This window comes from Protomyctophum parallelum (genome assembly GCF_964188405.1).
Source record: "Protomyctophum parallelum genome assembly, chromosome: 17".
NCBI lineage: Eukaryota > Metazoa > Chordata > Actinopteri > Myctophiformes > Myctophidae > Protomyctophum > Protomyctophum parallelum.
The window spans coordinates 13112481-13138136 of record NC_139719.1 but is presented as its reverse complement, the minus strand read 5'-3'; the positions used below and the strand labels follow the sequence as shown (position 1 = coordinate 13138136).

At 42.1% G+C, this 25656-nt stretch overlaps 3 protein-coding genes and 1 pseudogene across 9 annotated transcripts; 3 read left to right on the top strand and 1 right to left on the bottom strand.

Annotated features, from left to right (window-relative positions):
• Positions 1-765: 765 nt before the first annotated feature.
• Positions 766-9817, bottom strand: samd8 (sterile alpha motif domain containing 8). Its single transcript, XM_083787832.1, has 6 exons — positions 9630-9817; positions 7077-7663; positions 6058-6153; positions 5316-5433; positions 3492-3642; positions 766-3293 (listed from the first exon to the last, which is right to left on the bottom strand). The coding sequence occupies exons 2-6, from the start codon at positions 7646-7648 to the stop codon at positions 2989-2991; spliced, it is 1242 nt and encodes a 413-aa protein (XP_083643958.1). The 5' UTR covers positions 7649-7663; positions 9630-9817; the 3' UTR covers positions 766-2988.
• A 638-nt stretch (positions 9818-10455) lies between these two features.
• On the top strand, positions 10456-11798 carry LOC310874608 (dual specificity protein phosphatase 13A-like; the record flags this gene model as incomplete). The annotated part of the gene is made up of 3 exons (XM_083787467.1): positions 10456-10583; positions 11232-11449; positions 11557-11798. The coding sequence occupies 3 exons, from the start codon at positions 10456-10458 to the stop codon at positions 11796-11798; spliced, it is 588 nt and encodes a 195-aa protein (XP_083643593.1).
• Positions 11799-11856: 58 nt separating this feature from the next.
• Positions 11857-14720, top strand: LOC310875043 (dual specificity protein phosphatase 13A-like; annotated as a pseudogene). Its single transcript, XR_014571094.1, has 3 exons — positions 11857-12439; positions 12692-12909; positions 13543-14720. The product of XR_014571094.1 is annotated as a dual specificity protein phosphatase 13A-like (transcript).
• A 146-nt stretch (positions 14721-14866) lies between these two features.
• On the top strand, positions 14867-23117 carry LOC310875042 (dual specificity protein phosphatase 13B-like). 6 transcript variants are annotated; one of them, XM_083788075.1, is made up of 4 exons: positions 14867-15778; positions 19274-19470; positions 20569-20789; positions 22115-23117. In XM_083788075.1, the coding sequence occupies exons 2-4, from the start codon at positions 19307-19309 to the stop codon at positions 22312-22314; spliced, it is 585 nt and encodes a 194-aa protein (XP_083644201.1). In that variant the 5' UTR covers positions 14867-15778; positions 19274-19306; the 3' UTR covers positions 22315-23117. The 6 variants fall into 6 exon arrangements, with proteins under 6 accessions (XP_083644201.1, XP_083644203.1, XP_083644202.1 ...); XM_083788077.1 differs by having other exon boundaries at positions 19271-19470; XM_083788076.1 differs by having other exon boundaries at positions 14867-15784; positions 19280-19470.
• Positions 23118-25656: the final 2539 nt, after the last annotated feature.

Sequence of the window (25656 nt, the reverse complement as noted above, 5' to 3'; positions counted from 1 at the left end):
GTACACAACATACTTTACATAATATGCCATTTGAAAACAAAATTTTACAAAATTTTAGATGGGGGTCCGCACATACATTTCTTATATATCTACTATGGTCCGCTCCGCAGACAAATATATATGAATGTGGGGGTCCAAAAAACGAATAATATCTCCAACTTTCCATGTAGCTTTGTTCCACATAGACATACCCAGCTGAGCCAGCTCTAATGCTTGAGTAAATTTACAAGCATCTTTACAGAAAAACAAGGCCACGGTCGCTTATATTAAGCGGACATGGCAACATTGTAACATCCCTTCTGACCTAGACGCCGCAGGACCCCAGCTTATAGCAGTCCGTTCTGTGCCCGTTTAAAATACTATACTCGGAGTCGGTGTGCATTTATCATGGATTTTGTTTTTGTTTGTTTTTAAAGGTGGGGCTCGTTACGATGAACACGGTGTAATTGATGTCGATCCCAACGTTTACGCATTTTGTATGTCTTCAAAATGTCGTGCATTTCCCACACAGGCAGGGCAATCGGAAGCCCTTCCGTGTCACCATGGTAACTCTGACGCCAGGCAGGCCTAAACACATTTGCGTGTGTGCACTGTGTACCCTCCAATAAGGGCGAAATCAATTTGACCCGACCGACCAAATGGATTTCGCCCTCCCTCGGAATTGGCTTGGCACACAGTTTGACTTCAACCTTTTAATTAATGTTGGAAAAGTGACTATATGCAAGAGGCACACTATTGTCGCAGTCGGTCACAATGGGTGGATGGATGGTTTTGTATAATTTAATAAAATTGCAAACATGCCATTTAGACGAAATCAATAACACCATCAGTAACATTATCCAGACATATACCTGAAATTAAAACAGAAGAGCAAAAAGTCAGTAGCTCTAGTACCTTTTTTGAATTTGGGTGGACATGATAAATGTCATCACTAGAGAAATGGTATCTGTAAAAAATAATAAAAAAAGAACTGAAGAAAATAAGTTTGACTTGTTTTTATTTCATAGTTTTACCCCCGTGTGTTGAAATGCAAAGTACCATATTTGGCGGTTTTAGTCTAAATTTGACTAAATCTACTGAGGTTAATCTGGAATCAGTTTAAACTTAAAAAGCACATTGTGTTTCAAAGAAATCCATAGTTATGAGCAACTGTAAACATATTCCTGTCTATGTGCATGTTGCGATAACCTTGTATATGAAATATAAAAATACCTATCAACATTTACAAAATAAAATAAATTAATACAATCGTATAATAACGTGTATATACACATACATATGTATGTGTACATAAGAAATACCACAGAAATATAAATGGTAAATGAACTACATTCATATAGCGCCTTTCTAGTCGACCACTGTAGACCATTCAATGCGCTTTACAATGTACTTCACATTCACCCATTCATAGACACACACACACACACACACACACACAAACAAACACACACACACACACACACACACACACACACACACACACACACACACACACACACACACACACACACACAGTGAAGTTAGCCCTGCTCATTGGGAGCAGTTAAGGCCTATTCATAGTCCACTTTTCGGTGAAGAGGTGACCAGTCACAGTTAGTGTAGAGATGTGTTGTGTGAGCGGTGACCACCACGGCGTGACATCATGTTGTAGTTTTTGGTGAAGAGGTGACCAGTCACAGTTAGTGTAGTGTGAGCGGTGACCACCGCCGCGTGACATCATGTTGTAGTTTTCAGTGGGCACCTCCTCACCGTAAACTGGACTATGAACAGGCCTTTAGGTGTTCAATGTCTTGTTCAAAGACACTACGACATGAAGCCAGGAGCAGCCAGGGATCAAACTGGTTCCAAGACGGCCGCTCTACCTCCTGAGCCACTGCCGCCGTTGTTGAGGTTCTATTGCCAAGATTGATATCCTGATGTTCTAATTGGACAGAAGTCATTCACAAAAAAAAAAAAAAAAAACACCACCACAACTACCCAATACTGAACAATACTGGAATATTTACTAAACAGACAAACTTGGTGTAACATTTCAGTTAGCCCGATTGGCAAAAGGAATGATATTTAAGACAATAGTACCTTTGTCATTCCATATTTTTGGCTGATTCTTCTCACATTTTCATGGTGATGCCTGGTCTTTGCTAGGTCTAACAAAGAAAAAGCAGGACAACCAAAAAATACAAATAAAATCAAGAGCTGCTGTTTAGCTTGCAATGAGCCATTAGTTACTCATTTAGTATTTAGTGACACTGTCGAAAAGCAAAGTTGTAGTAAGGAATACAGTCATTTTTGCACTACTTAATGTGAAGCAATTGAAAACAACAATATTATACGTGTAATATTGCTATACAGAAGTCAATAGTATAAAGTAAATCATTTGTATATTGCTTCTTCTGTGGTCCACGGTAGATCGATTTGGTGATGAATTATAAAAGGCAAAAATAACCTTAACAATCCAAAATTATATTTTCATTAGTAAACGGCAGAATAGGACTTGGTAAGATAATGCCTGAGAATTTGACTCTTGTTGTTTCCCTAAACCAGATTAACCAGAAAATAGACAGGGCCTGAAAATAGCAGTAGCTCCTCTAACACTGTATGTATACAATACGACGATGGGAAATATTTCCTTCTTTTATTTCCCTTTTTTGGGGTTGGTGGTGAATTCCACTGCATTCACTTTTCAAGCGATGCAATGGGAACAAAACTAGAGGTTTGTGGGTTTTTTCGTTTATTTCCCCTCAATCAATATACTGACGGGGGAAGGGCACAAGCAGCGTAAGTCCCAGAACATGATGAGTTATGGCTCTGTGTGTACCCACTAAGACCATGGCACTGATAGGATCACATAAAGTCATCTTCGTTGCTCTGGAGGAGCCGCATTAACGAAGATATCACATACCACCACCACAGTTGGCAACTTGAGAGTGTAGTCGAAACAGCACAGGCGCTGTCTATCTGCGACTGTTGTCGTGCCCTCTACGGAGTCTACGCAATCAGCCTCCTGATCGTAGCAGGCGTGGAGAAGGGCCAGCAGTACTCGTTGGGGACGGGCCCGTTGACGTTGCATTCAAAGAAGGAGAACATGGGGAACCAGATGCGAGCCCGGCGACTCTGCTGGTAGGCCCGGGTGTTGGCCAGAGTGTGGTAGTAAAGGAAGAGCCTGGTCGTGATGTAGAAGGCGATGAAGACGTCGATAGAGTAGTGTTCGTGGGCGGCCAGGATGAAGAAGATGCCGAACAGGTTCAGGACCCAAGACAAGGTGTGAATGAAGTGCCAGTTCCTTGGAGTGTCTGTTTAAAAAAAGGAGACAACATTGGGACAACATTGCAAAACCGGTCACATTGCAAAACCAATATACAACAAAGCACCTTCTTTTTGTTGTAGTGCCGATATGTGACACTGGAGGGCAGCAAAGGTACAATATTTGAGGTACAAAATGTACAAAAATTGAGTAAATACTGGTGTATAATAGTATATAGACCACTCACACTCTGTGACAAAAAAGTTGAGCATGGTTATGACCACAGTGTGACCACTAAACATGTAGTCGCCGCATGTGTGAACTCCCGTCAGAGTCATTCCAAAGCCACTCCATATGGCCACCGCTCGGTGCAATTTGGCCCACATGTCGCCATACATCTGGAGTTCAGAGAAGAGGGAAATGACAAAGAATTATAGGGATGAGACGATAATCATTATTATCCTTTATCGTGATAAAAAAACAACACTCAATAGTATCGCAGAGATTTATTGTGAACATTTCCTGTCATACACTAGGATGAATTAGCTTCTGTTGACCTGCAAATTCACTTAATTCAGTACCACTTAAACCCTCCACTACTTGATAAAACGGACCTGTAAAGAGTGCATTTGGTACACTCTTATTTCACTAGACAAATCGATTCGCTAAATATAGCAGAGCTACTTGTAGATCTCCTTTTCTTTTTTTGGCAAATGTTACCCTCAGAAAGGGCTATATGGACACACAATAACTCTTCCTACTTCTAGGCCCCTTCTCCTACTTCCTGGTGTTAGCGATGATACAGTACTAATTAAGGCTCTATTCTATTTAGTGTACAGTGGTTCTTAAACGTTTTAATTTCAAGGACCCCCATAACTCTGAGTGTACAAATGGAACCATTTGTACCATGGTTCCATTTGCACACTCTCAGAGTTTTCATTTCATTTCATTTCAACCTTTATTTAGTTCTCGGAGAACACACTGAGGGCTGGGACCCTCTTTTTCAGTGGTGCCGAGATTACAACACATCAACAATGTACAGTTACAATGTAACATAACATAAAACAAGAAAACAACAAGAAAATAAAACATAGATAAATAGAGTAAAATATTACTGGTAATAATAATAAGGGAACATTGCATAGTGCTCAATTAAAACAGGTACAGTTGATATTTACCAGCGTTGATATGTCAAGATGAAAGCGATATAGAGAAGGAAGAGAGCTGTATTTTAGTGAAGTTTGTAAGGTGTTCCAAGTGTGTGGGGCAGCGCACTTGAAGGCAGACTTTCCAGATGTAGTGGAGGCATGTATGGTCTCAAGCATCAAATATTCTTGGGAGCGTGTATGATAAGAAATGGTTTTCCATTTTAAAAGAGAATTTAAATAAGAAGGTAAGTTCCCAATTAGAGCTTTATATATAAATAAAAACCAATGTTGGTCTCTCCTTGTCGCAAGGGAGGGCCAACCAACCTTATTATATAGTATGCAATGATGAGTGTTATAGCTGTAGCCTGTTATAAACCTGAGGGCAGAATGATAAACTGGGTCCAAGATTTTAAGTGTGGTAGCTGATGCGTTTCTGTATATAATGTCCCCGTAGTCCAGAGCGGAGATGAAAAGTGCTTCAATTAGTCTCTTTCTGGTAGGCCAAGGAAAGCAGGATCTGTTTCGGTAAAAAAGCCAAGCTTCATTCGCAATTTCTTTAAAATGGGTTACACACCCATATTTGCTTTTGCCTTTAATTCCGACATACTAACAGTCCGACAGTCATTAGACTGACAACCTAGCCCAAACCCTAACATAACTGTAACTGCAAGCACGACACAGAGCATATAGGACCCACGCATGTCGGGAGAGACGGGTGATTTCAGCATGTCGGACCTTTGGTGTGTCGGATAAGCGTGCGCATCCCCAAACAGCAGCACCCAGACTCTGTTTGACCTGAACGGAACAGAGCCTTCATTGGTATCATCGGTAACACCTGTGAAGGAAGTAGGGAAGTTCTTTCCAAAATGGCGTGTGTGCAGCCATAGAGCCTATTGGGATGTTGAAGAGAAAGCCAACGTTACCTTTCCTGAGCACTGCAGATGCTGTCCGGGTACAGACAGCGAGGTGACGAACATGGTGATGCAACGCAGCATGAACACCGTTCCCATGAGGCTGCACAGGCGCCGTAACAGGATGGACCTGCAAGTGACCCACGTGTGACCTCTGTTATTCATTTAACCAAATGATACAAATCTTATATACTTTCTCTTGTGCAACAAACAGCCAAAATGTCGGCGTGACATGATGTGAGTTTATAGATTTATCTTTTCACTTTTACCTATTCACATTCTATTCACATGCCAGAAATAGGAATGCCAGGTTGAAAGTAGTAAAGTGATATCATACACATCTGGCAGCTTAATCCTTTCTGGTGGCAAGTGATATGCTGCGTTCACACGGGCAGATGCAAAGATCACAGCGTAATTTGTCACGTTCTCGCTTTGTAAAATATGTTGCTCACACGGTCGTTGGCGTCATCAAGGGTGCGTCTGTAGTGACGTGGGTCATTGCAGCTACAGTCGTAGCTTTGCATCTGGAAGTTGAACTCCGCTGCCCTTCAATTTGTAGCTTTGTAGCTCTTGCAGCAGCTACAAACGTCGGATGCATCTTTGCATCTTCATGTCGCTGGCTTCCATTGACAATGAATGGTAAATTGTATCTTTGCATCTTCCCGTGTGAATGCCGTAATACAATGAAGTGAAATTGAAAAACAGATTTATAATGTTTTTTTTGGCACTGTGACTGGCAGTGATGTTACTCCACCTGTGTTTATGCAGGAGCAGAACCAGCAGCCATATATTGCAGAGAATCACTCCACATGCCTCGGCCATGGCAAAGGCCCACGGTATTCTAGGCACACTGTTAACAGAAATGAGTGGTTTAGGTCCGTTGATGGTCAAAAAAAGTCTGCATTTCATTGCATTTTTTTATCCAAAGCGCTTTACAATGTGCATTACATTCACCCATTCACACACCGACAACGGCGGCAACCATGCAAGGTACCACCTTCGTCGGGAGCAGTTAAGAGGTTCAGTGTCTTGCTCAAGGACACTTCGATTCGAAGCCAGGAGGAGAAGCCGGGATCTGAACCGGGCTGACGCCAAACAGCCACTCTACCTCCTGAGCCCCCCCCATTGGCAAGCTACTGTAAGAAGACTTGGCAACCAGCTGATTACTTAATGAGCAACAATTAAAAAAAAGGTCAAACAAACCTACAGTACCAGAGTAAATTAAATCTCTTAATTTAAAAATAACCCCCCTTGGTTGGAACGCCACAGAGAAGTGTCCAGTTTCACCAAAAATGGATGGGAAAATATCCATTTAGGTGTTAAGATTAGTATCACACAATTAATGCATGATCTACAAGCAAAAGTATTTACCTCAATTTAAATAAACGGTCAACTTCTATGAACTCCGGTGGTGTAATCAGGCCAATGTCATAAGTCACATTGCCCTGGACAATGTGACTTATGACATCTTGATAAAAGCTATCTGGCATTTTCTTGCAATCAGCAACGAACTTTTGTGAATACTGGCCATAAACAAGATACAGCTGTAACTCAAACTAGACCAGTCAGAACGAACAATACAAAAACAATAACAGAGACGCTTGGATTATAAGAAATTAGAAATGCAAAGCTTCTATTTGTTGCTGCACTAAGAAAACATTTCCTTGTGCCATTTGAGAGCTTTCTCATATCATGAAATGAAAGGTAATGTGTGTGCCGTTCGTTACATTTTAGAGAGCTTTTGGAGTCTTCACACCAAAAGTGATAACCCACCTGTCTAAGAAAATATCTGGCAGGGGAGGGTACGTGCGCATGTCAGGCACCCTCTCGTGCACAATGACCATGACAAAGGACGTGAACCCAAAGACGAACATCACATAGACGGAGCTGAGCGCAGTCTTCCAGCACTCCGGATCCAGGCGCCTCGTCTGCTGTTTATTATATTTCCCATTGGTGTACTGGTGGTACTCCTCCCCGACCGGCGCCGTGTTGGTGTCGGTGTCGTCACAGTCTCTGCTGCCCGGCTCGCCGTTGCACAGCCAGTCCATATTACCACCACCGCCGCCCGTGGGGCTCTGGCCGTCGAAGGGCAGGCCCAGCTCCTCCAGCACGTCAACGTTCTGCTTCTGGAGCTTGCGGACCGCCATCATGATCCGCTTGATGTCGCCCAGCACCTTGAGCTCCAGGGGCGGTGAGCGGAGGTCATACTCGCTGAGGGTCAGTAGGCTGGTGCCGTCCAGGCGATGCTTGTTGCACAGCAGGTCCACATAGTCACAGAAACCCTCGTCCTTCAGCCACTTGGCCACGTGCTTGGTGGTCCACCGGCGCACGCTCAGCTGGGCCATGTCCTCCTCCGCACACTGGAAGAGAAGAAACAATTAAGATATCATTCCAGTCGTAGGTAGCGTATGTCAGACCTTGTGATTCATCCGTCACGTCAGTATCACTGATTTGATTTGCTGACAGGAGAAGGCTAGAGGGAAGTAGACTACTAGACTCCTTTTAGTTACATTCTTTCCAATGAATCAGCAATACTGTATGCAGTCAGTGTGATTGGAGCAAGTCTGCAACAGACAGACAGAAAATAAACTCTTACACAGAAGAAGTCAAGACGACAAGACGTGCTGAGTCTGACCAACAGCAGTCAGGCTGAGGATTAGGAAACACAGATTGGGAAATGGAATGTGTGCAAGGGTTGTTGTTGACACAATGAAGACAGACCACACCCTCTATTCAACATTGACACCAATGTTGTAGGCGAGAGAGCAGAGGCAGAGAAGGAGGATGCCGTGTTGCCAACCCGGCCATTACATAAAGAGGCACTAAGTGGACTTATTGGTGTGGTAGACTAGCCTTGGCCCAAATCCTATTACTAACCTCCTGAACTTGTTCCAAGCAGCTAAAAAAAACCTATTGGTGGGTGGGTGGCATTTAGATATGAAACCTACATCTCGATATGTCAACTATTAGCAACATGCACTAGTGTCTCTCAAGTCTGTCTATATATCATGATGATAAGGACATCATTGCCACCAGAGCACAGATTAAAAACCACACCATAGTATAACATTTCATTTGAAAGATGGGAGGCTTGCTTGCTTGAGTCAATGTTCCAGTATAAGCCTCGTCATGACTCATGATAAGTGCTGAAAACTGTCATAAAATTAGTTACTGTGTTGAAGGGGTTCCAGGTGCTCCCCAGCTAAATGATGGGGAATTGTTGGTAACCAAATGGGCCCTTAAGCCAAATTCCAATACCCAGAATCTCGGCTACTCGCTCACTCGCACTCAGTCACTCCAGCAAGGTGGTGTTATGGTGGAATTGGTGACCTGCTGAAATATGTGACAACCGTGTAGACAATCACATAATGTAAATGTGTCCTAATGTCAATTGTTGCAGTTTGTTCATTAGCAGAGTTCAACCTAACTGTATTTAGGCCATGTATTTAAAGACTTCCATGTAATAGTTGTGTGAACAAGATGGTCACATATTTGGCAGGTCACCAATTTCACCGTCATTTGCCATGCTGGAGGGGGCGAGTGTGAGTGGCCGAGATATTGGGTATTGGAATTTGGCTTTAGGCTATAGACTAGACTAGGGTATGCACGTGACATCATCATGAAACCCGGAAGTTATGCAGGAATGGAATGCCTACTGAGTGGCAAAAAACTACTTTCTGGCCTTGACAGCCCATACATCCAAACAGAAAAGTCCTATCTGATTGCATTAAACAACCACTCGATTTGCCATTCACTTTCTGCATGCGCATACCCTCAATAGATCTTTTGAGAACTATAGAACTCTTGAGAGCATTACATTAAACCAAATTGGTTTCATTTTATGCTCTCAAGAGTTAAATTATTGTTAAACATCTGCATCAGTTAATTTACAAGAAGTCTACACAATTAGAGAATGTAGAAGAATTGCCTATTGTCTCTCCTAATGGTACCAACATCAATACAGCATGGGATTGTGGACCAAATCTTTTGGGCCTGAGAGGCTAAATCGCATCAAATGGTGGTCCGTGACTCAAATGCCACCACTGTCAGAGGGGTGGAACTATTGTATCAAACAGGCTAACAAGCTCACTAGCAGTAGCAGGCCATGTATTCGTCTATAATCTGACACATGGGGGTATGATGTCTGATCCAACACCACCGTGCATGAAGCCGATAGGTCCGACTGAGTTTCCCACCCCACCCACCACTAACAACCCATCATCTCACCACATTGGCCTACTAACTAAAGGCTAATTTAGCATGCTAACGCTACAAGTTGCTATTGCTAATCTATTCGCGGAATATAAAGGTGGTGGACTCACTCACCTCAATTCAGATTAACCGGAGCTGATGCACTCGTTTCGTTCGCTAGCTATATGGCATCTCACTGGGGTCTGACGAAATCCTATTGAAATGTGTTAGAATGATTAGTGGAGATTTGTTGGAATTGGAAATCATTTCGCCTCCTTCGCCTCTACTCTGGTTAGCATTGGCATTATACTGTTGACAACACACCATCGTAATACCCCGAAGTGATGCGCAGAACGTTGTTTTTTCAGCATTGTGGTCTATCATGCCTATGGTCAGTACGTTGGGATACAGTGACGTCTAGTGGTCAGAAGGATGTGCTACTACTTAGCAGATGTGCTATAACTGTTCTGCAGTGGATCGATTAGATAATCATTAGAACAGTTTGCAGAATGGGTACAGTTCAAGGAAAGTACAGGTCAATACAAAATCTGCTAAGAGGATAAAACCAGAAAAAGCACTAAAACTGGTTTACATAAGGGCCCCCATTTTCAATCCATCAGAACATATAAAGACACAAATATACACTTCTATACCTATGCAAAAAAAAAGAAAGAAATCATCATATACACAGTTAGAATTATGAAATGGTTTAAGAATTGTGGGAAATAAATTCCAAAGATTGTGGCTCTGGTAGTATAGTGAGTAGTCTGGGTCACGCTTTTATATTTAGACTGGGCGAAGGACACCTGTCCTTGTCACTACCAACATGGTTGTAGTAAAGCCCCAAAGGTCTTTTTGTAAATAGTGGCTAGAGAAATCTCACAAGACTCACTAATAGGTCGCTTTCATTGTATCTAAAGTGTTCTGCAGGGTACACAGTGAGAGTGGTCAGTCTGTCATGATGAGTGTCCAGAAAAAGAATCATATCTCCCCTGACACTGTCAAGGACTTGGAGAAAGTTTTACATAGTGGGAAAAGATTCGGAAATCATGTGGATGAAGTCTGGCCTAACCTGTTCATTGGAGACATGTAAGTTTTGAAATCAGTCTGGGTTGTTCTTAAATCCAAGTTAATTCATTTTCATTTCCCATTGCTAGAGGAAACCCTGACAGTGCTCTTCACGATGCTGACGGCTCTTTTGTTTTAGACCAGTGGTCCCAAACCTTTTAGCTTGAGACCCAAAAGAGCAATTAGATGTTTCGGGACCCAAACTGGTGAAAATAGCAGATTTGGAGGTCTACAAGCTCACAACGCGCCACTTCCCACCACATTATGAACTTGTAGATCGGCTATTTTCACTACTTCATTTGTTTTCTAATTTATGGAATTTCTTTAATTTTTATTTTATTTCTTTATAAAATTTGTTTTTTTGTTTTGTAATTTGTAATTTGTTTTGAATTCATGAAAATCTTTGCTTTAAAAAAAATGTTTTAAAATAATATAAATTTAAAATGTATTTAATTTAGAGGATAGCCCCTTGAGATGCATCATCTCGTTTTAGAGGGTGTCCTCGATAATAATTAAAAGCAAAATGTGGGGAAACAAAAAAATTGTGTCCCGACCCAGTGTTTCGGAACCAGGTTTGGGCCGCTCATACAGATAATAGGTTTTCCAGCCAGGTCCTAGAAGGTGTCATTCTGCTCACCAGAGGCTGTTGTTTGTTTCCTGTACAAACAGGTCGGTCGCTAATGACCGCTACAGCCTATGGAAGCTGGGGATCACTCATGTTCTGAACGCTGCCCATGGGAGGATGCACTGTCAGGGCAGTCATGACTTCTACGGATCCACCGTGGAATACCACGGGGTGCCTGCTGACGACTCGCCAGCCTTTAACCTATCACCTTATTTCTTCCCCTCTGCAGAGTACATACACCATGCACTTGACACACCTGGAGGTAAATCGCCCACCCCATACTAATACTATATTTATTTTTTATTTTTTATTATAATATGGTTTAGTTCATATTTAATGATCAATTGATGCTTCAATCTTGTTCACCAGCTAGGATCATTGTCCACTGTGCTGTTGGGGTGAGCAGGTCTGCTTCCCTGGTACTGGCGTACCTAATGATCCACTATCGTTACTCCCTCCTGGATGCCATCAAGAAGATCAAAGAGCACAGGTGGATCTTTCCAAACAGAGGATTTCTGAAACAGCTTCTCGCTTTGGACATGAAATTAAGCACAATGCCTGGAGAAGAAGACACGGGCAAATCTGACAGCACACAAACGACACTGTGTTAATGTATGTAATCTTGAGGATGTCTTTCTGCTGGATGCAGCCGATAGCATAACCTTTTCTCTGCATGCATCTACAAGTGCTCAATATTCCTTGAGCAGTCAGAGCAGAGAGACAGCTATACACGAGCAATTATAGTCTGTTATATAAATGCACTATCACAGAACACTGTCAGCAATCCAGTACAAGCAGTGCACTTTAACATTTTGTCCATAATTGCATTATCAGTGCTTATCCGATGATTCATCTGTTTGCGGTTTATTACTAAATTAGAGTCCCAGAGTGGTGTGAAAGACCCAGGCACGGGCTATGTGTTGTGTGCCCCCTCTGCATGAGTAACGTTACACGCTAGGTTAAGCACTAAATTGGGTAACTGTCCAGTGACAGCAGAAAAACACCTGCTCACTCGGATCATTCTGCACTGGAGTTGACGACAGACTAGTGGGCTGCTTTATTCCAACAAACATTTGGACAAGTAATTGATTTCGGCTGCAGATTTGTGAATAAAAATGGCAACCCGGAGACGAGAGGAGAGGAAGAGGAAAGAGTACCTAACTGTGAAGGACTTGCAAAAGGTTTTGGACTCTTGCCCACTACAGCTCAATCCAATTGATGAGGTCTGGCCCAATATATACATAGGGAATGTGTAAGTATTCATTTTCTCCTGGATTTATGCCACTTACAGCACTTTGCATGTTAAGCACGTGGAAATCCATGCATGCAAATGTTATTGAAATCTAATCCAAAAGCTCTTATTACATAATCGTTCTACTGTACTTTAGGTAATAGTCCATTGTAGACAAAAACATTATTTTGACATGAAAATAATATACTGTCTGCGACACGTGCCAGCATGCAGCCATTCACAACAGAATCTTTTCTCTCCTTGTCTTGTTAGGGCAATAGCCCACAACAAGGCAGCCTTGCAGAACTTAGGTATCACTCATGTATTAAACGCTGCTCACTCCAAGAAAGGCAGCATAGGGGACCAAAGGTTTTATGGCACCGACTTTGTTTATTGTGGCATTCCAGCAGATGACTCCACTCACTTTGACCTGGACGTATACTTCAAACCTGCTGCCGAGTTCATTCACAAAGCACTCAAATCACCTCACGGTAGGACTCCTCAAGACATCTTTCTAATATGCAATATGTAGATTATTTCAATGACTATATAGAGCTTTGTATCATCCATTGGACAATTCAATTATTATGCAGTCCAACAGTTGTTAATCAGTCTCACAGAGACATCTGATGCAAAATATTGACCTTTTTCCCCTTCGATTTCCCACACATCACTTTTATCCTTTATGTCACTTTATGAATCTTAAATAAACCCATTCATTCAATATCCTGGCATCTCATACTGTCTTTTCAAAGTCACCTGTCATTACGGCACCCAGAACAACTTATAATGGCCACGGTGTGACAGGAATACCTTATTTTCAGCCAGCAGTAATAATAAGGGTCTTACCTTGCAGAATGTAAGTCTATAATGTAACCATGGCTCCTTTCAGAGTAGCTTTCAAGCAGAGGACAGGATGGGGATTAATGTGACAGCCAGACCCAGTCTGCAAAGGGACCTTAAATGAACAAAGGCAATGAATTGTGGACTCTATTTTTAGCTCACAGTGGGGGGAAAAGAAAGGCCACAGTTTTGAAGCGGGCAGTCATGTATGATATTAATAAGATGGAGCTTTCTTGCTAATCTGTCCTTCACATATCCCTCTCATCGTCTCTGTACCGCAGGAAAGGTTCTGGTGCACTGCATTGTGGGAATGAGCCGGTCGTCTACCTTGGTGCTGGCGTACCTGATAATCTACCAGCACATGTCCCTTAAGCGGGCCCTCCAGAAACTGGTCCAAAAGAGGCCCATCTATCCCAATAAGAATTTCCTGGCTTTGCTGCTGGACCTTGACCTTCAGCTGACGAGAAAAAAGAAAATGTGTTGTCTCCTCTAACGTTGGGGGGGCCATTCACACGTGTAAGAAAAAGGTCTTAGGAAACGCAGAACGGGCACCACAAATCAAGAAGGGTGAACAATATGGATACTAAGGGACTATGATTCTTACTTATACTAGCACGGTCAGGACCTGGACGAATTAGTGACGTCTTGATTGTGGCCCAGATCAAGTCAAACCAAGACTAGTCAGATCTGGCGGCAAAATATCACCTGATTTCAACCAACATAAATTCTGCCCACTAAGACGGACGTCCCTGGATGAATCAGAGAGAGTCCGCCGAACAAGGCTAGATCATAACTAGTCAGTTCTGGCCAAGAATAAGCTATATTATTACAACTGGTGAAGACGTACCGGAAATGACGAAAAGATCATCACCATATGGGCTGCGATCCGGCCTAGTCCTGAACGTCACCGGAGTCACTGGAGGACGTCACCATGACGTCATTTGTCTTGCTGGGTATAGAACGGCTTACACCCATTTCATATAATTGGTGCTCACTAATGCTCATGATAAAATGGTGAAAACAAATCTACTCTTGTCTGTCACAGGTGGGTTTCTGAACTGTCCACTTTGTCTACTTGATCTCTGAGACACAGACCAAGTAGACAAACATGGTTGTTTCATATTATAATGAGCATCAGTGAGGACCAATTACAGTATATGAAGATAGTTGTCCTTCAAGTGTTGTAACATCCATTCATTGTGCTTGTGAGATGGACTATTATTCAGCAACTCATTACTGTGTTACAGCAAAACTGACCAAAGGAAATGCTTGACATTGCATTAGTAGTCTGTAGATGGAAATGTAATTATAATGTGCAACGGAAACTAGAAATACTGCGTCACGGTTGTATGCCTTCGACCAACCAGTTGCAGTTTACATTCATGGCTGTCCAGACTGATAGAATATACGTATGTGTGGAAGTCTTCGAAGGAATTTAATAAAAAAGGTATTAAGTGTATTGTTGGGCATCATGGCAAAGCTTCAAAAGACATTTGAAGCACTGCATCCATATTCTGGATGTTGCTGAAAAGAAGCTATTCATTCTAAAATGTCACTGCTTCAACGCAGCACCACGGCATATCTATTCAATCACCACAGTAATAAGGTGGCCATCCAAGATTAGTGTCACCAATTCAGCAACTGACCAATTGTGAAATACGGTCATAATCTGCCCTTTTGTTCCAGAGTTATGTTTTTAAATAATGCCCAGAAATGTGTTTTTGCTAAATGTCATAGTGAAGTTGACCTTTGAGATATTGCATTCACTGGAAAGGGTCGTCTGTACGGACGGACAGACAGACAGACAGACAGTACACTGCATGTACAATCAACCCAAAATCATAACAACAAATTGGGTCAACGAAAATTGAATACTATGATTAGCATTTTTGAGGAACAGCAATTAATGTCTGTATCTCACCTTTTGAATTTTATAGGATTATTAAGGAAATTACTTTCATTACATTTCTACGTATGTTGATTGACGAAGTGATCCTAACGCTAACAGTTAAAGTATAGACCTGTATGTCTGTCTGTCCTTCTGTATTCTCTCACGGAAAATAATCAATTCACAGACAGAGTGAGATCACAAAATGAGTTCACTGATGTCATTAAGTGCACAAACGTGGATTGCAGCATTTCCCTGTGGAGAGCAATGAGTGTGTGTGTGTGTGTGTGTGTGTGTGTGTGTGTGTGTGTGTGTGTGTGTCTCAAGCACCAGCACAAGTAGCACCTCTCTGATCTAATTCTCCTGCTTTTGAACAAGCAGTGTGCCATGCAGCCCACTCTCTCCCTCTCCCTGTGCTGGTGGTGGCTGAGTGGCTCAGATAACGGGTGAGGAATGCAGAGGATGATGCCAGGATTATTTTGAGCCGAGATTCAGATGTTTAAAAAAGGAAAAAAGGTTATGGTGGTAGATTACAGAGGAGGAGGGCTTGACAGCACTGCTGTCAACCGGCACATTGCTGCTCTTTGCCAGGGAGAGACCCGCCCTGACAGACACCATTTCAGTCTAAGGCAAGTGTGGTCTACTAACAATGTTATACTTAGGAGAGGTGTTGGAGATATAGGCCTATAGGCCTGCGTTGTGCGGTGTTGTTTTCGGGAGGAAACCGCCTAACTCAATTTTTGAGGTTTTTGAACACCCTTAACAATATTGAACCAATGAAAAGTATTAAAAAGCGCTTCAGAAAAACACTCAAATCCATTGGACCCTCAAACTAAAGCAGCTAACGCCACTACCTCTCCCCCTTTCATGCAAGTAATTGACAATATATTACTTGCAAGTTTTCTTCATTTCCTGAAAAATTTATATTTTTCATTTCCTGACAAATTTACATTTTGGAGTTCGGCGGTTTCTTCCCGAAAGCAGATATAGTACTGTATGTAAAACACGATGTATAGATTTACATATTTCCTTCATTTGCAAGTTAAACATGTTTGTAAAAAAAAAAAAACGGAAGAAGAAAAAAGGAAGAAAAAAAACATTTTTTTACACAAGTATGTCTTTTGATTGTGCTGAAATGCATGATGGATCATCTGCACTCTTCTTTTATTAATTCTGCCCCACAAATCTACACGAGAGCTGCATCCCTAAGGCAAAAAGAGTGTAATACATAAACCCGGCACAGGAGAAGGCCTGGAGGAGGTGGGGGAGAAAATGGGGGAGAAAAAAAAGAGACATTTCTATTTGCCCTCCATGTTAACCGTGGGCACTTTCCCCATACGTAGCATCTTTAATTACACACAACTAGAGCAGGAAGGACAGGTTAGCCTAAGGGGTGTGTGTGGGGCGTAGGGGTATGAAAGCGGAGCTGCAGCTCAACATGTGCACGAGGGAAATCAGTTGTGTGCCCTGACCGTGGGAGGAGAGGGTTGTACTTATAGATCAATGAAGAGAAAGAGAAAGTGCCTCCAGGTACTCCCCGCACGCACACGCACACACACACACACACACACACACACACACACACACACACACACACACACACACACACACACACACACACACACACACACACACACACACACACACACACACACACACACGCACGCCTTCACCTTTTAAGATTCATACTCACACATGCAAGAGCACTCACACATGCCAAGTTGAAGTTCACATGTTTATTTATTTAACCACTTCAGCCGTATTTTAAAAAAAAGTAGCAAAGAGATAGGTGATTTACAAGCTCTCAACACGTTTGAATGCAGTGCGCATTGTGAGCGTGTAGATTTTATTTGTGACAATTTTGGGGAAATGTTCACCTACAATGATATGCTCCAAATAGGGACAGCAGGTTAAAACTTGAACGTAATTAGCCCAGTGTCAGTTTCTTAGCAAATAGGCCTACACATGTTCTTAATGTGCACAGGCAAAGAGTCCAGTATGGGCGTGAGTGACCCCTCCCTCCTGAGTCTGTACACGTGTGTGTGTGTGTGTGTGTGTGTGTATGTGTGTGTTCAGTTCAAAGCCATTCAGGGCGATACAGAGACGGATAAAGCCATCAAGATGTTTGAGTGCAGCGCCATATGCCACAGTAGCTTTTACGAAAGGTCACTGAAACAGATTCATTCTGCAGTGACTCATCTCTATGGACATGACAGTAAGTCTCAAAACCGCACTCCTCCTGCGCAGTACATTATAGACCCACTGTTTCCCAAACAGAGGGTCGAGACCCATTTGAGGGGCACGGACCAATTCCTATGGGTCACGACTCGAGTGAAAATCCCATTTATTTTCCTACTTAATATTTTAAAAGATTTTCCCGTCCCCCCAAGATTTCTTTTTGGAAGAATGTTATAAATTTTTTACAAAACAAACATATACTGTATATCATTGCAGATCCATTTATAGCTACTTCATCACACGTCAGTGTCGCACGCTGAAAAGCAGCAGATCATCTACCAGCTTGTAGATTTGCAATTTATAGTGATGGACACTGTTCAAATTCAAACAAGGGAGCATAAAATAGCCATTAGGTTTGTTCCGATTCGATCACGTGATCGGAAATGGGGGCCAATCAGATCATTTTCAAATGATTGGAATAGGATCAGGAGCTTTGTTGTTTGTTTTGTCCTTGTTTATGTATGCATGAATGTATTTGTTGTGTTGTTCTGTATTTGCTGTATGTTGTTGGACCCCTTCGAAAAAGTGGATATCCTTTTCTCAATAAAAGGAGCAAAAAAAAAACGTGATCGGAACATCCTTGTATCAATATTATATCCATATCATGATATTTGACCAGATATTGGCTGTGATATTGTACTATTGTGATATGGCGTTCTATAAAAATATAAATATTGGTTCGGAAAAAAAATCTGTATTGGCATATACAGATTTATTGGCATATACATATAAAAGAAACACGATCGGGACATCCCTAATAGCCATAATACAGTAAGTCTGAATACGACCAGGCAAAGACGAGCTGCCTTGGGTGTCTTTACAGTGACAGTGCATACAACATTTGTATGATCTCAGCCCCGGAGCGGAATTGCACTAAAGCTGCCCTAAATGGATGCAAATGTATACAATATGCATATACTATACTGTACTGTAGCAATGAAAGCCGATGCCCGTGCCAGTGTATATCAATTGAAAATGCACAGGTCGTGCTTGCCTGGAGGAAATGAAAAGCTGAAGTTTATACGTAGGCATTGAATACCAATCTATACTTCAATGCAGGAAAAGAGGGAGGTTTGCCATGCATTTATTTACTTACTGCACTGAAGCAGCTCAATGAGAACCACATACTGTAACATCATGTATGCCTTTGAGATGATCTTCACTGTAACTAGCGCCAATTAAAGCCTGGCTGTCGTTCAATGATGACAGATTCGGATGGCGCCTGAATAAATACATGTAATAATACAATTAGGGATGCACAGATATGGAAATTCTTGACCGATAACGATAGCAATGTTTAAATATAACAATTTAGACGATAGCCGATACTGATACGGATATTTATATTTAGTCGTTTTTATTTTCTCCCTTTTGTGCCAGAGAAACAAATACATATTCAATACAATAAATATTCAGAATCTACAGCTTGCTGGGCTGCAGATAACCAACAGACCATAACATAACCAATGCTAAATCTATGCTTATTACAGATTAATATCGACTACTGCCATCGGTTAATGTCAGCTTTATTTACCGATAATACATCGGTGCATCCCTAAATAGAATACATTAATAATGCAGCCTTATACATTATTCATCGTAATCTCTGCGTTAGTTGTGTAAAGCATGAACTAAAAGTACCGGTTAAAGCAGTAATAACATGTATTGTCAATTTGTAACTAATTATTAACCACCCAGCCAAATTTGAACGATTAAAATAAGTATATAAATGTATGAATCTAATAATAAAATGTATACATGTAGTTAGTGTAACAGAGTAGTTCTACATTGCAGTATCGATACTTTTACTTAAGTAAAACATTTGAGCACTTTGTCCACCACTGCTCCTAACGTGCGGCCATTGCGGTGCCTCTCTGTGCCAGCAGGTCAAGCCAGAAGCTGGAAGGAACATCCAGACAATGCCCAGAGGTACCATCAGCTGTCTGGCATGCAGCCCTGAGGGGGCAGGCGGCGGCAGGTACGAGACGCCCTCGGCTTCAGAGCTCCGGAGGCTCATGTGGTCAAAGCAAGGGACCAGCGGCCACTTGGACGAGGTCCAACCCCGGATCTACATAGGAAACATGTAAGGCAGTGTGGAGTAAAGTGAACATTACCATAGGATCTATATAGGAGACATGTGAGGCAGTGTGCAGTAAAGTGAACATTACCATAGGATCTATATAGGAGACATGTGAGGCAGTGTGCAGTAAAGTGAACATTACCATAGGATCTATATAGGAGACATGTGAGGCAGTGTGGAGTAAAGTGAACATTACCATAGGATCTATATAGGAGACATGTGAGGCAGTGTGCAGTAAAGTGAACATTACCATAGGATCTATATAGGAGACATGTGAGGCAGTGTGCAGTAAAGTGAACAATACCATAGGATCTATATAGGAGACATGTGAAGCAGTGTGCAGTAATATGAACATCACCATATTTGCTGCTTTCTTTCGTTTTAAGGATTTTAGCTGTTTTTGACAGCGGGGCGGGGGCAGTCGAGCATGGGGCTAAATATGTTTTTATTTAATATAGCGATTTATTTTTATTTATTATTTATACTATAGTCTAGTATACTACTAGACCCCAGGAAATTACATCTGTCCACAGAAGATCACAGGATCTACTGAATGTGAAGGAGGCCTACTGGGGGGAAGCCACACTGTGTGTCATAGGCTCAATGTCAGTTTGACACATTCAGTAGATCTCGTGATCTTTTGTGGCCAGAAGTAATTTCTTGGGGTCTAGTAAGACTATATTAAATAATAAAAAAACAAATCGCTAGAATATTTTTTTAAACAAATACTTATTTAGCCCATGCTCGAATGCCCCCGCCCCCCTGTCAAAAACAGCTAAAATCCCTAAAATGAAAGAAAGCAGCAAATGGAAAATAAATTAACACTCATCTTTTACTTTCTCTAATAACCTAAAACATGAACCTTGGTTGAAAAAAAACTAAAGTTGGCCTTGTAGAAATACTAGATTAGACGTTGAAACGACATCGTTTCAATGTCTATATAGACGTTTAAAAGACCACTAAAAAAACCGTCCATTTTTAGACAGACGTCTAATAGCCGACTATTGCTCAGTGGGTTTAGTTACTTAGTTACTTTCCACACTGCTTTCATGCCATCGTGCCCTGATCCGAGCTGCCATAATGATGATTCACTCTCATTAGGTATGCAGCCAAAGACAAGAGGACGCTCCTGGCTCACCACATCACCCATGTTCTGAACGCCGCAGATGGCAAGTTCAATGTCAACACCGGGGCGAGCTTCTACCGAGACACAAATATCACTTATCATGGAGTGGAGGCTTTTGACATGGCGACCTTCAAATTGAGTCCCTTCTTCTACCCGGCGGCCAATTTCATCAAGAATGCCCTGAGCTCGCCCACAGGCAAGGATGGTTTCACCGCCATGTCTCATCTTTTTTTCCCCTCCCTTTTCTCTCTTAATGAACTTTGCGAAGACATAATTCCTGCACAGATAATTTCAGTTAACATTTGTCAGTCAACTCCCATTACAGCAGCCCCCGTCGTAACAGTCGTTAAAATGCAAATCAAAACTCAAAAAATAGCCTAATAATATCAAGCTAATATCTTTCCCCCCACGGTAATCTCCTCATAAGCCGAGACCTTGCGGACAGGAAAATTGGTTTTAAATGGATTGCCCCGGTAATTTGTAAGCAACACTTTCATTGGACATGGAAATTACACAATTATGTTTGCGGCCCGCATGCTGCCACTGCTGTTATGCAGAGTAGTGCCAGGCGGTATCAGACATGACAGTAATAAGACGGGGCCACCTCCTGGTCCTTCAACATGCCGCCTGATGGGGAGCTCCAGTGTGTGGCGGGGCCTACAATAATCCCCCCCAGTAGAAATACACAGGCAACCAAGACAGTTCAATTACGCGCTCCTGTGAGCCCCAATCCTTAAGGCCATGATAAGGAGCCAGGGAGGATTACCATGTGTTGAAACATTTATTGCAAACTTTTAGGCTGGTACTAGTTAAAAGTACACCACAAGGATGTGAATGGCCTTTAATCCACAAAGGAGTAGGAAATTAGACAGTTGGGGGGGGGGAACGAACAACAATAGTACATTGGTTGTTCCTTAACCTGGAAACTGGCAGAAAACGAGACACGGATCCACCAGGGGATCGGCTGAGCTCCGAGCCGAGGCATAAAGGAAGACACAGCGGTGGAAAAAGTACTCGCATTTTTTTGACTTAGGTAAAAGTATCAATAATGCAATGTAGAAATACTCTGTTACAAGTAAAAGTCAGGAATTCATTACAGTATAAAAGTACAAGTATAAAATTAAAGTAGGCCCACTTACTGTAAAGTACCAAAAGTAGTACGCATTATGCAGAATGTCTCATTTAAAGTTTTCAAATATTTTGAAAATAGCAGATATAGAAGCTCACAATGCGACGCATTCTGAGCTTGTAGATCGGCTATTTTCAAATGGCCGAAATGTATATAGGGCTGAAGTGGTTTATGTATGTTTTGTTATAACAATCAAAATCTATAAAGTAATTGGTAGGTAGAAGGTGGAGTAGAAGTACACGTGTTGGAAATTGTAAATACTCAAGTACAGTACAAATACCTCAAAATTGTACACAAGTACAGTACGTAAGTACATGTACTTTGTTACTTTCCACCACTGCAAGACACGGAATACAACATAAAGCGTGCCGTTGTGTCTTTGTCTCCGCCAGGTAAAGTGTTGGTGCACTGTGCGATGGGAATGAGCCGCTCGTCCACGCTGGTACTGGCCTACCTACTGATCCATGAGAACATGACCCTGGGGGAAGCCATCAGCGCCGTCAGCGCCAACAGAAACATATCCCCCAACGAGGGCTTCCTGGAGCAACTACGGGAGCTCGACAAAAACCTCCACCAGGGCCGGGGACGATGACAGGGGTTTACTAAGAGCAGTGGTTTTCAACCAGTGGTCCGGGGACCAGCAGTTGGTCCTCGAGAGGGTTCCAGGTGGTCCCCAGCTAAATGATGGAGAGTTGGTAACCGAATGTACCCTAGTAGATGGTGGTCCGTGGCTCAAATGCAGAATAAATAATGGGTCCTGGTATCAAAATGGTTGAAAACCACTGGTCTAGAGCCATATTACATGGATGTTAACATACCACAGACACAGATATGTGACTGTGATTATGGCTCTGACTTTTGATTACCATATCAACCATCTGTCGTTCTATTATTATCTCGTCACCTTCTTAAACTAAAGGCCTAAGTCATCTTTTGTGGAAAAATACTTTCTAGTATCTCCTCATGACACTGCACGGCCACCTCTGGTAAAATCGCATGAAAATGGCCTATCTCAAGAGTGTTGACTTGGACAAAAAAAAAGAGAGAAAAGCCTAAATCAGTAAGTTAGGTAAATTGGCCTAAGTCAGGCTGTTTGATCCTATTTCATTCTATTTAATCCCCTTATGTTACATAACTGACAGTGTTATTTTTTAATTAATAGTCAAATTGTTAGTTTTTGGTGAAATTATCATATAGTTTTGTTTTGGATCATTTTATTTCCCCTGAAAAAATATAAAGAAATACTTAGGCCATTAGTTTAAGAAGTTGATGCTATATAGAGGCATACTGTATAATGAAGATTTGTATATACTAATTTGTAGTATATTTTATTGCATTGTATTTTTTTTTCATTAAAACCTTTAAGAACACTGATTAAAACGATGAATATCACAATGATGCATCGATTCCCATGCTTGATTAATACTACTGCTGTATTTACAGTGTCACTGACTTTGAATGGACTCCACAAATGAGATAGCAGTAATTACAAATCAAATGATGTGGAAAGGTGCGATCAGCGATGCAATTATAAACCATCTACAGTCAGTGCAGTTCTGTGATACAACTTGTCACAACACATGGCTTCTGTCAAATTCACAGGAGGCAAAAAATAGCCTGTATGCTCCTCCCGCTCAGGTCCAGACATACTCAGCTGTCCCTTTTCAACATGCAGAGAAATGCCAACCATGTATTATACCAACACCAACACAGTGCTGGCATTTACTAACTCGGGAGTGAATCAGAGCAAAGCTCACCCAATGAAGACATATCATTTACTGCAGTTCCCCTTCTAATGCCAGACTAACTACAAGCAAAACGAACTACAGTGGAGAAAATGGATACATAATAAAAGAAAGTAGAGACACAGTGAATCTCTCTCTCTCTCTCTCTCTCTCTCTGTAAGTATACTCCAGTTATTCAGCCTTTGCACAGTTTGTTTGGAGATAATGACTTGCTACTGTTACACGACTTAAAGAGTCGCCTCTCTGAAGAAATGAAGTTATGAGCCATGATGGGGAGGAGACACCTCTCACAGTCTGTGATCTGCTCAGTCTTCTGCTGAGAAACAGATAACCCACAGGCGCGCTCAACCAGGTTTGGCCCCATCTCTACATTGGAGATGCGTAAGTGGCACTCTCACTTCCGGAATTGAATTATAACATGACGATCTGAATGAGTGCAAAAGCAATTCACATTAATTAACATAATAGATCTAAAATCATTCGTTTTTGAGCGGTGCCTCACCGCTCCAATGACTGGCCGTGTGTCTGCCTGTTACTGTATGTACTGTATGTAATGTATGTCTGTCTGGGGTACGAACATCTGCAATACCGCTGGGTGACCTAAAGTGGCACTGTTGAGCAGCCTAAAAGGGCCATTCACACTGAGCACTATAACTATAACTACAGCCGGCCAGCGGTGTTGTTGAGCAGCCTGCACCGCTCAGTTCACATGGGTGTGATTTTAAACAATTTCACTATAGGCTTGCCACCGCCAAATTCATTCATATCATTTGTTTAACCCGACATTGCATGCCCACTGTACTGTGTGTCATTTGCAGGGCTACTGCTCAGGATAAATCCCTTTTAGTGAGTTTGGGAGTAACCCATGTACTGAATGCTGCGGACGGGCCAGAGCACATTGACACAGGGCCACATTTCTATGCAGACACCGACATACTTTATCATGGCGTGGAGGCACCAGACCACAGGGACTTTGACCTGAGCCCATTCTTCTCACCAGCTGCTGATTTCATTCACAATGCTCTGGTGCAAAAAGGTATGAAACCGCCCTTTTGCCATCATGCAACGATGCCACAATTTTGGGCCAATGTTTTGGACGAAATACCAGAGTGGTACAAACCCTTTTTTTGTCTTTGGCCCTTGCCGGTAAGGTACTGGCCCACTGTGCCAGGGGAATCAGCCGCTCTGCTACTCTTGTGCTGGCTTTCCTCATGATTCAACAAGGACTGACCCTCGTTGAGGCTATATCAAGGTCGTCCGCAGGCACAGAAATATCCTCCCGAATGCTGGATTTCTGAAACGGCTCTGTGAATTGGACCAATCTTTGGCGCTGACCAGCATAAAATGATACTATGCCAAAGTGATGTGTGATGTCATGTGACTGATTTAGACTGTATAAAACACAATCAACAGCTCATTAAATCCCCAAATGTTGTTTGTTTGTACGAATCATACCAGAAATTATGCACACTACACGCAGTACGCTTCTAACCTTGAACGACACACATATCTATAAATAAACAATGCTCCACTTTGCAGTGGCACTTACTTATTCACTCAAAATACTGTCTAAAACCACTGGAATCTAGTATTAAAACTGGGATGTCTTGTCGTATGATATGACAGAAATATGCCAGGGTGGTTCAGAGCATACATACAGATTCAGGTCAGACTTTGAGAAGAGATGAAACGGTGAAGCCATCTTAATCAGAAATGCTATGCGCGCACGCACGCACACACACACACAGACAGCGAGCGAGAGAGAGAGAGAGAGAGAGAGAGGGGGGTGCTGTCAAAATAAAAAGGAATTGGATATCATAGGTCTAATGATTTCACTGTCAGAATGAATGATGGCAGAGCATGAAGATATGAGGGAAAAATAAAGGATTTTGATGGTGTGAAAACTCAGTCTGACATGTTACCAGTTTCATCAACACAGTTATCATCACACTCTCACTTTGGGGGCTTGCGTTTAGATCAGCGAATGGACCATGCATATCAGATAACAGAGAATCAAAGGCATGTGCCGTCTTGTGCAAGAAATCTCATCCGTCTAACAATCTGACATTCACAGTCCCTCTTTACCCCCGAGAGCCCCAAGAAAAGCGCAGAGCATCCTCAAAGACCATTGTGAGGCAGTGTCTTTCTCACACACAGCACGATGCACCCTTTCTCCTTCAGCCTGAGAT